The sequence below is a fragment of the Cervus elaphus genome, chromosome 24 (genome assembly GCF_910594005.1).
Source record: "Cervus elaphus chromosome 24, mCerEla1.1, whole genome shotgun sequence".
Classification (NCBI taxonomy): Eukaryota; Metazoa; Chordata; class Mammalia; order Artiodactyla; family Cervidae; genus Cervus; species Cervus elaphus.
This window is the reverse complement of record NC_057838.1, coordinates 54895742-54910330: the sequence shown is the minus strand read 5'-3', so window position 1 is coordinate 54910330 and position 14589 is coordinate 54895742. Positions and strand designations below refer to the sequence as shown.

General features: G+C 35.6%; 1 protein-coding gene across 1 annotated transcript in view; it reads right to left on the bottom strand.

Moving 5' to 3' along the window:
- The window catches only part of DNAH12 (dynein axonemal heavy chain 12), a 178720-nt gene that overhangs the window by 45860 nt on the left and 118271 nt on the right, over positions 1–14589 (bottom strand). The window contains exons 47-55 of the mRNA XM_043886738.1: positions 13235–13397; positions 12476–12556; positions 11963–12139; positions 10645–10776; positions 7444–7533; positions 6688–6828; positions 3947–4188; positions 2663–2810; positions 2223–2368 (exon numbers count right to left, since the gene is read on the bottom strand). Of these exons, the coding sequence (XP_043742673.1) occupies positions 2223–2368; positions 2663–2810; positions 3947–4188; positions 6688–6828; positions 7444–7533; positions 10645–10776; positions 11963–12139; positions 12476–12556; positions 13235–13397 (1320 nt within the window). The remainder of the gene's footprint in view (positions 1–2222; positions 2369–2662; positions 2811–3946; positions 4189–6687; positions 6829–7443; positions 7534–10644; positions 10777–11962; positions 12140–12475; positions 12557–13234; positions 13398–14589) is intronic.

Here is a 14589-nt window from a genome sequence, read left to right as displayed (position 1 = left end):
TACAACTAAGGAGACAGTTAATACAGTTATGAACTTGAAGATAGTTTTATAGAAATTATCCAATCTGAAACTCAAAAAGAAAAAAAAGAGTGGTTAAAAGCAGAAAAGGGCATCTGAAAGTTTTGGGTCATACCAAAAAGACTCACAAATGTAAGTTTTCTTCCCAGAAAGAGAAAAGGGATAAAATGAAGTAGATCTCAGAAGCTCAAAGAACCTCAGTCAGGAGAACTACAAAGATGAACACACACACATTCCAATATACTCATACATCACAATCAAACTGCAGGCAACTAAAAACAGAAAGAAAAAAAAAAAAAACTGAAGGCTGTCAGAGGAAAAAAGTTACAGAAAAAGGAACTAAAATTAGAGCAGGCTTATCAGAAACTACGCAGTCTAAAAACAATGGAGTGACACCTTCAAAAGAAAATCAGCAAAACCAGAAGAATCCAAAAACTGTCAACTCAGAATTCTAAACCCAGCAAAAAATATCTTTCAAAATGAAGATGAAATAAAGAAATAAAAAAGCTGACTGAATTAATTGCAATAGATCTATACACTGAAAATGTTGAAAGATACTTGTCAGGCAGAAAAAATATGAAATCAGATAGAAACATAAAGAAATAAATAAGTCTAAGGGAATTTCCTGGAAGTTCAGTAGTTAGGACTTGGAGTTTCACTGTTGTGACCTAGGTTCAATTCATGGTTGGGGAACTGAGTGACTGCAAGCTATGCAGTGCAACCGAAAAAAAAGAAACAACTCAAACTAAAATGGGGAAAAAAAAGGAAATAAACATAAAAGACATTTTCTTATATTTAATCACTCTACTATAATTACTGTCTAAAGTAAAAATAGTAACAATGTGTTATGGGATTCATGGCATGAAAAGTTTCCAAAGTAACGTTTCCAAAGAATATAAACAAACAATACCTCAAACTTTCAGAATATAAGATTTCTTTCTATCTTTACCGTATCTTATATCCCAAAAGAAGACTGAAACTTCCAATACAGTTTTAAAGGTAGTAAATGTGATATCCTATTCCACATTTCACTTAACATACTAAGTAAGAATTAGGATTTGGAAGTTAAGTTGCCTGGGTTCAAATTCTGATTACACCACTTATTAGCTCAGTTATCTCACTAAATTTCAAATTACTAATTTATTCTGGGCCTCAGCTGTCTCATTTATAAAATGGAATAATAATAATAAGAACTAACTCATAGGAATTTGTGAGGATATAAGGCATTTAAAATAGTATCTCATGAATATAAGAACTCAATATTATCCATCATAGTTTGTTTGGCATAAGGTCAAGAAAAGACTTTTATATTAGATGGCAATATGACTAGATAACTATTTACAGGAAAATATCTCTCAGATGAGAATAATTTCCCAAGTTTCCAAAAGTGATATAAATAAAAAGATAATAAAAACCATCTGCAAAGCTCATACAGTTATCCCACTATGATAGCAGCTATAAAAGATTTACATGAAATTGCATAAATTATTGTTACAGTATCATGAAAATGAGTAGAAATACCTAGCTAAAATCAATACACTGAATAGCTAAGAACTGGAAACAGCCCAAGTGTCCATCAACAGGAAAATACATAAACAATTATAAAGTCATGTAACTGAATAATACTCAGCAACAAAAATTAGTAAGATTATGTTCTGTGGAAAAAGCCTTACACAAAAGAGGGCATACAGTATGATTCCATTTATATGAAGTTCTAGAATAGGCAAAACTAACCTGTGATGGAAAATAATCAGAATAATAATAATTTCCTACGGGGTGAAGGAGGGAATTTACTGGGATGGGACAAAAAAGACTGTGTTATACCCTGACTCAAACCCTTGCACAAGTGCATACTTTTGTTAGAACTCACAGGTTTGTGTATTTTTGTATATTTGTATTAAATTTTATATATTTCATTGTATGTAAATTTTACCTAGAAAAAAAATATTGAACTTTACTTAATGATATGCATGCTGAAGTATTTGGGAGGAAGTACATCCATGTCTGCAACATATGTAGAAATACATAAAAAAGGATGAGTTGATGGATGGATAGAGGGATGGACAAGAATAATGAAATGTTAACTGCAAGATCTAGGCGGTAGTAGCTATATGGGTGCTTACTCTGAAATCCTTTCAACTTTTCTCTATGTTCAAAAAGTTGCAAATAAAATAATTGAAAAATAAACACTTAATCTTCCTTACCAGCGCCTGGAGTTGTTAACAATCACTCCATTGTCTACAGAGAAAGTATCTGTAGGCAATCCAGCAATATTCCAGGCTCTGATTTTTACTGGATCACCCAAGGTCTTACTCAGTGAGAACTCCTCTGAACACGGGATTTTTTTCTCCTGTTAGAAATACACAGATTTATTTTTGACATTTTCTCTTATCTTGTTGATTAAAATATTTTTAATTAATATATGTTGTTAGACAGTATTTAATAATTTTAAAGAACTGAAAAAACTGAATGAAAAGTTAGACTATGGAAATATTTTACTGATCAAATAAGAAGAAAAAAAACTTCATATTTTCAGTCATTTCTTTTTTTCTCTATTTTTATTATCATCCTTTCCCCCCAAATACCCCAACATATACTTTAAATGTTCTAAAAAGAAACTCTTAAGAAAATATAAAACCATTACCTTGCACAGCGTGCTCCAGTCCTCTGTACATGTCTGTCGAAAGCCAGAAGTGAAAGCACCAAGGTAGGCTATCACTCCTGCTGATACTAAGACATCACCAGTCAGATTTTCATATACTATCTGAAGGTCATCTGCAGCCTGAGACCATCTGGGAAACCAATCAAAGGCAAAACAGCCTCACCAAAGAGAATGATTAAAGACAGTAATGAAATGGCCAGGGGTTTCTAGTCCAAATTCTATAACAAAATGCCATGAAAAGTTGGGCACTTGCTTCTTTATAAAATGAGGAGGTTAGGTCCCTTCTAGCTCTAATATGCTATAATATACATTTATGTTTTACAAACAATAATTCACTTTTCATTATTAGAATATTATGCATTTCTTATAGGACTTGTTCCTTCAGGATAGGAAAACAGAAACAAAAAAAAAAAATCACCAGAATTTTGTCTAATAATTTTATTCAGGATGATTTGGCCTAGTGGCCCTGCTATTCGTTTCTGAAAAACAAAGGGACATTTGTAATTCATTACCAAAAACTACATTTAAGTTGTATAGCAGTTGGCATACTATAGCTAAGGTTGGTATCTTTTTCCATTTAATGAAACTTTTACCAAAAAAACTTCATTTCAAAACCATCTAATTTGCACTATGAAGTATTGTCAAAAGTATGCTACTTTATCATGCTATTCATTCAACAAATTCAATTAATAGCTATGATAGTTGGCTGAGTAGTAGAAAGAGATTAGAATAAAGCTAACTGGCTTTGTTATATCAAGTCAGTTATTTAAAATAAATTTAACAAAATGAACCATATATTCACTACTCCCTTCCAAACACTTTATTACAAAACATTTGAACATAAAATTGGAAAGAACTGCACAATGATCATCCACATACTCACCACTAAGATTAAAACTTATCTCTGGCCTTATTTGCCTCTTTCTCTCTCTCTTTTAACATTTGAAAGCAAGTTGCAAACACTATCCTTGACACTGAAATTCTGTTAGGAGAAGCCTAGCCAGGTGCTTTACAGAAAGTCCCACATTCTCAACCAGCCATTTAAAAATCAGTAATCAAAATAAACAACTCACTCCAATATTCTTGGTTGAAAAATCCCATGGACAGAGAAGCCTGGCAGGCTACAGTCCATGAGGTCACAAAGAGTTGGATACGACTGGAGCGACTGGGCATGGCATGGCATGGCAATCATAATAAATACCCAAAGAGAGTTGCATATTCAAGCCGGACATTTTAAATCATTGTTAAAATGAGTAGAAATCTGACCTCGATTTTTCTCCACCTAGCCCTCCAATTAGTTTGGAGGCTCTTTCAAGTTTCTTAGCACAAAGTTCCACCTGGTCTTCTAAACGAGCTTTTTCCTCAGTTTTCTCAAGAAATACTCTTTCTAAATTTTCCAAATGATGTTCTACTTCTGCTAGTTCTGCTCTCTTCTGATTCAAAAGCTCCATCGTCTCAGCTAAGGACTTCTGAGCTTCTGTTAAGCGGGCTTTCTTAGGAGCCACTACCTGTTTGGGAACAGTACACGCAGCTATTAACATGTACTATGTAACACTGACAATCAATATAATCCTTTCTAGATATCATGAATTTTAAACGTTTATTTATGATTAGAAATACACTTATTACTTATAAAAATAAATCATGTAAATTTAAAATGCCTTAAATCTTATATTTTCATATGCAAATAAAGTAAAATACATTTCTATATCTTATAAAATATATAAAATCATCCTGGACCAGCAAACTTCATCTATAAAATAGGCAAGTTACTCTAATAATTTTTCACAATATGTAGTAAAACAGCATGATATGTAGCAAAATATCTCAATACAATCAGGAGTTGCCTTTGAACTGTCCCAAAACAGAAAAACATGTAACAGAAATGACAAATGCTTAACAATACAAGAATGTGCTGCTTTTTTTTTTTTTGGCATTTCTAAGGTTTTGATTTCTTTCCCAGTCAGCTGAGGATTACATTTGCCTTGAGGAGATTAAGACAGTAGCAGTAATACATAGAGAAATAAAGACTTGGTATTTAGCTTCACTACCAAAATTGAATTTCCCTCAACAAATTGTGAAAACTGATGCTTTGTTGAGAGAAAAACAATTTTCTAAAGTTTTTATTTTATTATGCTCAGCAGTATATGAAGAATGGGGTATGGCAAACTTGGTTAGAGTGTACTATAATATGTTTCAAATAGACAGTATATGTCCATTTGAAAGAAGGGAGACCTAAGTCTACTGACACATTGCCATGAGTGAGCTGAAGGCTAAGAGGAAGACTGAAGCAAAGAATCAGATACGATTGACCTGCTTTCTCTCCTCGGGGCAGAAATCCTGAAGGGAGAATGTGTTAAATAAAAATTAGGAAGCTCTTGTTCCTACTTTGGACTTTAGAGAAGAGCTTACTGGATATCTCCCTTCAACCTTTGCATAACAACACGAGGCAGGAGCATTGGAATTAAAATAGTGTGGAGGTACAGGGTGGGAAGTCAGAAAAGAACCTGAATACCTTAGATTCTCTGCTTTATAGAAAGAATCCAGAATATTCCACATGTCTTGTGGGACATGCAGAAACAGGCTGAGTTGACAGCTTGCAGACCTGCTGGGATTACTATGGGGAGGGACAAGATGTTCAAATGGAAGAACATTCAGATAGAATTCATTTTATTTCTTTAACAGGGGTATACTGGTCTACTCCTCTGAAATGAACAAAGTCCATACCTCTCTACAAGCATGTATGCCTCATTAGGAATATCTTTTCAATTGTTACAGCCTGATTACTCATTCTATACTCTAAGGTTTTTCTAAACACATAATATCATGTATTTCCATGGGCATTTTTATTTATATTTTCTGCTCCCCTTAGTAGAATTTTGCAAGTTACAGAAGGCAAGGCCAGTGCTTCCTTGGTCCTTTGCTAGTCAAATCTGCAAAGTGCTCTTTTTTTTTATTTATTTATTTTTAATTGAAGGATAATTGTTTTATAATATTGGTTTCTGCCATATATCAATATGAATCAGCCATAGGTATACATATGTCCCCTCTCTCTTGAAGCTTTCTCCCACCCCATGCAAAATGCTGTTAACCATTCTCTGCTCTCCTGTAATTTGGCCCCAGGGAGTACTCCAAAAAAACTCCCTACCACTGCTTGAGTCCATGCTTCTCGTCTTAACCCTACTGGAATTTCTTACTTCTGACCTCTGCATTAAGATTTTCATCTGCCACTTGGCCTTTGATGTTTTGGATTTTTCTTTGCTTCTGCTGCCTCCCCATAAAACTTAATGCTCTTTTGCCCCAGGTCCCTGTAACTATAGGTCAGTCTGGCCAGTTCTGTTATCTCCCTGCTCTCCTGTATACTGGTCTCAACTGGTTATGTCACATGTAAGCATTCTCTTCATCCACTAGACACTCAACTAACGTCTGATTATGCTGTCCACGGGGTGGCAAAGAGTCGGACACGACTGAGTGAGTGAACTGAACTGATTATGCTGGAGCAGGACAAATTCTCTGTGGGATCACTTTTAGAAACTTCTGAACTAGTAAATAAGGGCATAGATCTTTTACTATGAAAAAATTTATTTCAATGTTCCTTTTTTCACCAAATATTCATTAATACAATGAATTCAAAACACCCCTTTTTTTTACAACTGAAGAAAGAACTTCAATCCTAAAATGACAGATTAAAAAAAATAATCCATTTAAAATCATAAACCTTTTTTTTTTTTTTCATAAACCTTTTTATTAAATATGAGGGGAAATGAGTTAGGCTGAACTCAACAGAAGCTAACCTTAGAGTTTTCAAAGGCATTGGTTGGTTTAGTCTCTATGTTGTGTCCGACTCTTGTGACCCCATGGACAGTAGTCTGCCAGGCTCCTCTGCCCATGGGATTCTCCAGGAAAGGAGAGGAGCAGGTTGCCATTTCCTTCTCCATTTCAAAGGCATAGATTTTAGTTTATGGGAATATTTCAATAGAAAATGGATGTGCTGATCCGCAAAATACCTTTGCAACTCTGTCATACACTTCCATAGCCATGATCCACTTACACAGACCCTCAGCTGCAGAGGAAGCTTTAGCAACCTTAGGAGGATCAAATTCAGGGTTTGTTAAGTATTCACCACGAATCTTCTGCATAATAGTCACCTGGGAAACAAAGATTTAGATCTTAAAATTTCAACATATACCACACAATCATTAGATGAAAAATTGATCATACATAGTTTAAAAAAGAATATATAAAACAGTTATGTTGTCTTTAAAAACCAAAGTCAGTACTCTGAGATATTTTTAAAATAAGCATAATTGCAGCAAATTTATTACAGGTAGACAAGATACGTCTTCTAAAAAAATTAAAAGACCTTTGCAGTTCGGGAAAACATATGTATGTAAACAAGGAAAAAGAACAACTAAACATAAATAAATAGAAGTTTGGATGAAAAATTATATACTTTTTATCTCAGAAATTTGTGTATCCAATTTGTTAAGAAATAAACTATTATAAGAAGACACTTCGAGAACTCTTTCATGTCAATAATACACTAAAACAGCTAATTTATTCAATAACTTTGGATGGTCTGAAAGAGGAGTGGTTTTATGCATTATGAGAATTCATAATATAGTCATTAATAAATATTCCTTTACTATTTTAATTCTACTGACACTCTATTTGCTTACATTTTATATAATATTGAAAAATGTTAAAGATTTTATATATCTTGGCAAAATTACATTTATAGAAAAAAATCCAATGAAACTCACCGGAATATTGTCCTTGTCATATTCTCTCAAATCTCTTAAGAAATTCATATCTCCCAGAAGTTTTTTGCTAGGTCCCCAATAATCTAATATCTATAAAATTTACAGAAACATCATATGTACCATTAAATGTTTGATATAAAACTTTTCTTCTTGAGGTTTAAGGTATACTAATCCAGAGAAACTATACACTGAACTTTCAAAATATCTACTTACATGTACTTGGAAATGAAATGAAGAGCCTCCTCTCTCTGAGAACATGTTAAGTATAACAAAGATTTAAAATAAGCATATGAATTTATATATTGAACTTATTATTAAAAATTAAATATTGAGGGTTTCCCTGGTGGTCCAGTGGTTAAGAGTCCATCTTGCAATGCAGAGGACAGGGGTTAGATCCCTGGTTCGGGAGGATCCCACATGCCACAGAACAACTAGGCCTGTGTACCACGACACGAGTACTGAGCCTGCGCTCTAAAGCCCTTGTTCCACTAGAAGAAAAGCCACTGCAACGAGAAGCCTGTGCACCACAACTAGAGAAAACCTGTGCATAGCAACAAAGACCCAGCACAGCCCAAAAAATTACTAAAATTTTTAAAAGTTTAATTAAAAAAAAAAAAACACTGACAGGCAAAAAAGTATGATCACTTCTTTTTAGAAAACTTAAGAAAAGCAGCTGGTACAAATACTATCAAAATTTCATCTAAGAAAAAACATTTTTATTATTTCAACTTTTATTTTCCCTTAACTTGACTTTCTTTTTTTTTTTTTTTTTTAATTTTTTTATTAGTTGGAGGCTAATTACTTCACAACATTTCAGTGGGTTTTGTCATACATTGATATGAATCAGCCATAGATTTACACTTATTCCCCATCCCGATCCCCCCTCCCACCTCCCTCTCCACCCGATTCCTCTGGGTCTTCCCAGTGCACCAGGCCCGAGCACTTGTCTCATGCATCCCACCTGGGCTGGTGATCTGTTTCACCATAGATAGTATACATGCTGTTCTTTTGAAACATCCCACCCTCACCTTCTCCCACAGAGTTCAAAAGTCTGTTCTGTATTTCTGTGTCTCTTTTTCTGTTTTGCATATAGGGTTATCGTTACCATCTTTCTAAATTCCATATATATGTGTTAGTATGCTGTAATGTTCTTTATCTTTCTGGCTTACTTCACTCTATATAATGGGCTCCAGTTTCATCCATCTCATTAGGACTGGTTCAAATGAATTCTTTTTGACGGCTGAGTAATATTCCATGGTGTATATGTACCACAGCTTCCTTATCCATTCATCTGCTGATGGGCATCTAGGTTGCTTCCATGTCCTGGCTATTATAAACAGTGCTGCAATGAACATTGGGGTGCACGTGTCTCTTTCAGATCTGGTTTCCTCCGTGTGTATGCCCAGAAGTGGGATTGCTGGGTCATATGGCAGTTCTATTTCCAGTTTTTTAAGGAATCTCCACAGAATTTCACAATTTGTATGGAAATACAAAAAACCTCGAATAGCCAAAGTAATCTTAACTTGACTTTCAAATCACAAAGGTAGTGCTATAAACTGAAAGTCTGTGTCCTCTCCCCAGATTCCTATGCTAAAACCTACTTCCCAGTATAATAGTACTTGGAGGTGGGGTCTTAGGAATGTGATTAAGTCACGGATGTAATCAGTCCCCTTACAAAATAGAGGGCAGGGAGCTCCCTCCTATTCCACCATGTGACAACACCACAAGCAGACAGTACTCTATAAACCACAACTTGGACCCTCACCTGACACTGAACCTACTGCAGGCTTGATTTTGGAGTTACCAGCCTCTAGAAGTGTGAGAAATAAATGTTTGTTGTTGATAAGCGACCCCAATCTATGGTAATTTGTTAGAGTAGCCCAAACGGACTAGGACAGGTAGTAAACATTTTTCTTACAGAAAATCCCCTCACCTACCTAGATTTTCCCAAGTGGAATACAGAAAAGAAAGCGGTAAGACAAAGATTACACACTGCTCACTCAGTTATAAGATAAAGAGCACGGTGCTCATGTTCATAAAATAAAAAACGTTAAATAACTAGCTGAACATTCTTCTTCTTAATTTCAGAAGCTTGATAGGGGTGTGTGTGGGTGTGTGTGTGTGTATGTGTGTGTGTGCGTATGAGAATAACTTGATAAGGTAAGAGCCTATTTTTTAATCTTTATTATCTCAATGGAGGACAGAATAGGCCCCCCACAAAAATCCCAATTCTCCAATTCAGGGATTCAAACCTAGGTATTGTAAAAACTTGAAAAGAAAAACACCCTGAAAAGAAAATAAGTCTATAAATTTAGTTCAGGGTAGATGTTATGCCTTTCTTTTTAAGGGATATACCTTTGAATAACAATTGTAATAATAACAGCTAACGTTTACTAATAAATGTGCAGCATTTATTATCACAGACAGCTTACTGTGTGAAAGGCCTTATACATTAAGAGCTTGGTATGTAGTAACTAATCCAATCCTCACGTTAACTTTGTGAGGAAAGTACTATGACAATGCCCCTTTTACAGAGTTCCACAGAGGTTAAGCATCTTCCCCAGGGTCACACTGCTAGGAGGGTCAGGATTTCTGAATACAGACCTTCTCGCTCCCAAGCACATAGTTTTAAAGACATCACAGTACTAGTTACCTCAGCAGAATTTCTTGAATGCTTGGAAACAACACCTGTATAACTATGTCACATTCTTGAGGCTCTTATCAAGAAAATCACAGCTATCTCCCTGTTCATTCAACCCCACCCCAGCAGAGTGGCGAATCCTGCATAGCCAGAAAGGGAGGTGGAAGCAACCGGGACTACATTTCTCTGATACTCTACTGCCTTCGGGCTTCTGTGGTGGCTCAGAAGGTAAAGAATCCACCAGCAACGTGGGAGACCTGGGTTCAATCCCTGGGTTGGGAAGATCCCCTGGAGGAGGGAGAGGCAACCCACTCCAGTATTCTTGCCTGGAGAATCCCCACGGACAGAGGAACCTGGAGGTCTATAGTTCATAGGGTTGCAAAGAGTCGGACACGATTGAGCGACCAAACAGCACAGCATACCGCCTTCACTTTACCCTGGAATACATATACAATGTGTCTTCCTCGGACTGGGTACTATTGACATTTAATTTGATAATAGTTGTTGTAAAGTGTTCTGTACATTCATGAATGTGATACAAATCTGTGTCTAGTTATTACCTTGCCTCCAGTTCCTGAAGGATCCGAAATTTTTTCTGGTTTTATATCTTTCATAACACAAACAGCAGCCATAACTAGTTTAACACCAGATGGAGGATTCTTCATTGACTTCACGATTGTAATATCAGCTGGCTAAATCAAAAGAAAACAGGATGCCTTTAGGTCAGCCTATTTGTAAATAATGACTGTTATTTTATAATGTTGGAGAGTAATAATACCACTGATTTTCATGTGAAACTATAATTGTCTTTTGCTCTGTGTGGTTATAAAAAAAAGGTAACAAAAAATTGAAGCACAGTAAATCAATATTTCTCAAGTGTTTGAGAGTTCTCAGATCCTTATGAGAATATGATGTCAACTAAGAACATTTCTAATAAAATATTTTTGCACACATACACAAAATTTTTATACAACGATATACCAAGCCCATGCATGGAATCCATCTTAAGATAAAGGCTTAATTCCATATTTGCTTACATATTAGTTTTACCCACCAAAAATGAAAGAAGAAGTACTTTCCAATTCCAAGTTTATTGTCTAAAAAGGCATATATTGTTATGACAGACACAATAGATCTATTTATTTACCATCCTCTCTAATATCCTCTGACTTCCCTTGCAATTGCTAGAAAGCAATAGATCTTAGTTTCCTACACAGTTGGAGCTGCAGGAGGTCATTAGGTTCTACCATCAGATCACTTCAGTGATTCTGCAAGATACTGAACTACTGACAGGTTGAGCTTATCATTTTGTCAGGTATTTTACATGAAAGTTAGGGCACTGATTAGGAAAAAAGGAGTAGAGTGGGGACTGGATCTCCTGAACTCCCATACTACACTGGGTCTCCCTAGCTAATAGAAGCTCATCTCTCTGATCTGTTTGGTAACATTATTCTGGTTTTGCCTAAGGACCCTGTAAAGAGAAATATGCAACAGTCTAATGCAGACAGGTGCAACCCACATCTACATTGGGAATGATCTTTAGGTTTTTCTGTACATGCATGACCAGAAGGCTGCAGAGAGGTGACTCCATATTCTATTTAACAAGTGCCTCCTGGCTCATGTACAGAACCACTTTGGCCTCTTGGAGATTGTTCCATTTCCACTGGAATATCCTGAATGAAAATTATAAATAAATATACGAAAAGCAAAAGCATAAGATAACAATATATCAAAGAGGAATTGTTAAGAGTCAAATTTAATTTGACTGGACGATAACTATATAATAGCACCCACTGAAAATGAACTACACGGAATTAACCAAGTCTCTGTTATACAGTTACAGTTGCTGATAAAACACAAGCTCATTCCAACACTTGCCTTTAGTGTATCCAGTGCAGACAGGGCTGCTTCCAAGGCTGGAATCGCCTCAGCTAGATCACTTTCACATTCATTCTTCAGAGCTTGGGCTTCCTCAGCTTTTCCACTGGCTACCTCTTCATCAAATTTCACAAACTTTCTTTTTGCTTCCACTTGTGCAGATTCTATCTCGATAATCTAAGCAAAAGAGAAAAAAAAAATAAAGACATTTGCTTAAACATCCTATTGTTTTCTCTATCCTAGAGACAAAAGAATATTTGAAAACTAGGACACCAAACATAATTTTGAAGGATAAAATGAGGAGAAATGTAAATATATGTGATCTATTTTAGTGAGGGGCTTCTTATCTTTCTTCAAAAACAACAGAACCCACAAGGAACCCAGTGAATCAACTGAAAAGAGTAACGTCCCAAAGATCTTGTCATAAATGACTTAAGGCTTATTATCAAAGCTGAATTTATGTATTTCAATTGTCTTTTGTCATCAATTTTTTAAAAATTCAGGACACTTTACCTGCATCATATTTGCATTTTCAACTTTTGCTTCCTCTAATTTGGGCTGTAATTGGACAAGTTCTGTTTTCATTTCACCAACCTAAATAGACAATCTGTCATTAGTTTTCATAACTACAATAGCTATGGAAGCCAAGCAGAGAAAACTGAAACTTAAAATCTGGGCCAGAAAAGCTTAACTTTTTTTTTTCAGTTCTTTACATGATAAACAAAGCCATGAGAATGTGGCCAGTTTTCTTCACAAAAGACTTTATTCTTTCTTAAGTATGACAGGGCAATGGAAGAATGCAGTTGTCATGGAAGAAAAGTCAGATAGAAAAATGGTAGCAGCTCTGGGTATCCCCATTATATTATGTGTATGGTGTACAATTCATTCAGACCACCCGTTCTGCTGCTTATATTGAAATAATGCTAATAAGTATTACTTGACTCATTTGGAAAAAAGTCTTATATTTAACCAGTTATTATAATAAAAAGTCAACCCTGACAGTGTACTTTCTCCAAATGCCAAAAACTTAAGAATAAAACTGGATGTATCTGAGTCTGTGCAGTCTGAGTGAACTTCTCTAAAATTCTAAAATTCACTTTACTCATCTGTAACATGAGGATCATAAAAGCGTCTACCTTATGGAGCTATTATGAGGAATAATTAAAGGAATGCAAATGAGGTACATAACATAGTACCTGGCACATAACATATTCTCAATAAATTGTATCTCATATTTCTTATATTTCCACTTGAGCAGCTCCTCAAATTTACCTGAGACTCAGCAAAAGCTAATTTGTCAAGTCCATTCACATAGCGCTGTTTTGCTTCCATTACAGCTTGTCGCCTCTTAGTCAACAGTTGTCGAAATGAGGCAATGAGTTCAAGGTAAGAAGTAGCAGTGACATAGTTATGTCGTCCTAACTCTTGCAAGAACCTAAAAGAGAGGCAGACAGCATTACAATAAATAATGGGTTTTACAAAGTAAGAAGTAAATTCAACATAGCATTAACAACAAATGTTTAAGAATAAAGGCTAATTTTATTCAGAAGCTGCTGAGTACTTAACTTTACACAGAACCACATCCTAATTTCTAGTCTGCAAAATATTAGTATCAAATAGCAATGATGTAGTATAAAAGCACAAATCCACAAAGATTTGTCTGAAGAGAGAACGATAGCAAGAAAGATAGAGGCCTTTTTATATGTTTCATATGCCAGGAGGATCTAACCCTGTAACAGACCCAAGATACTGTAGACAAGGAAAGAGGACCACAGGTAGGACAGCAAGAATAAGCCATCATTCCTTGCACATATCACGTGTTGGTTAAATGGAGCTCGGCCAGAAATATAAGACTACTACTCATACACATAAAAACAATGGCTGCAATGATGATTCTTGGTGAGTACGTAGACTAGAGCCCCCTTCATGGTGTACCTGCCCAGGCCAAACATGCTAGCTGGCTGTAAAACTCTGGATAGGCAATACCATGAGCACCTATGACATGAAGATCTCAGAGATGAACAGATGTAAGACTGATACTTTTAAGGTATCCACAGCCTACCAACCATCTTCCTTCTTGTCTAAGAACGTCCAACTAGTGCCCCAGCAGCAATGTTTGTTCTATGAAGCCTGCCACACTACACACAGCAGGTCAGGCCAGGACTGGGCACTGGCCACAAAGAAGGCCAAATCACATTTTGGAATGAACTCGGACTAGAAAGCTGGAAAGAGCTAATGAGCTGGAACTGCAAGAAGTAAACTTGAGAATTGAGAGGCAGACAGTTTTCCTCCATATACACTGGAAAGTAGAAAATTCAGCCTAAAAGAGAAAAGATTAGAAAGCAGATGCCACAAGAGAAACATGAATGAGAAACAGAGAAAAAGAATTCCTGGGTTTCTGGTGGCTTCTTAACTCCTGCTTCTAGTGATTTCTAAGACCCAGCTATATTCTTTCCCTTAAGATACCCTGTTCTTTTTTAAACCTAGATCAAGTAGCTTTCTAATACTTAAAAGCCATAACTAATTAAGTGATTAAAGAGAATGATAAGGCATAGAAATCCTATTAAAATTTGCAGTTTCTCACAAAAGAGACGCTTTAACATACAAGGCATTACTGTCATTTTAAA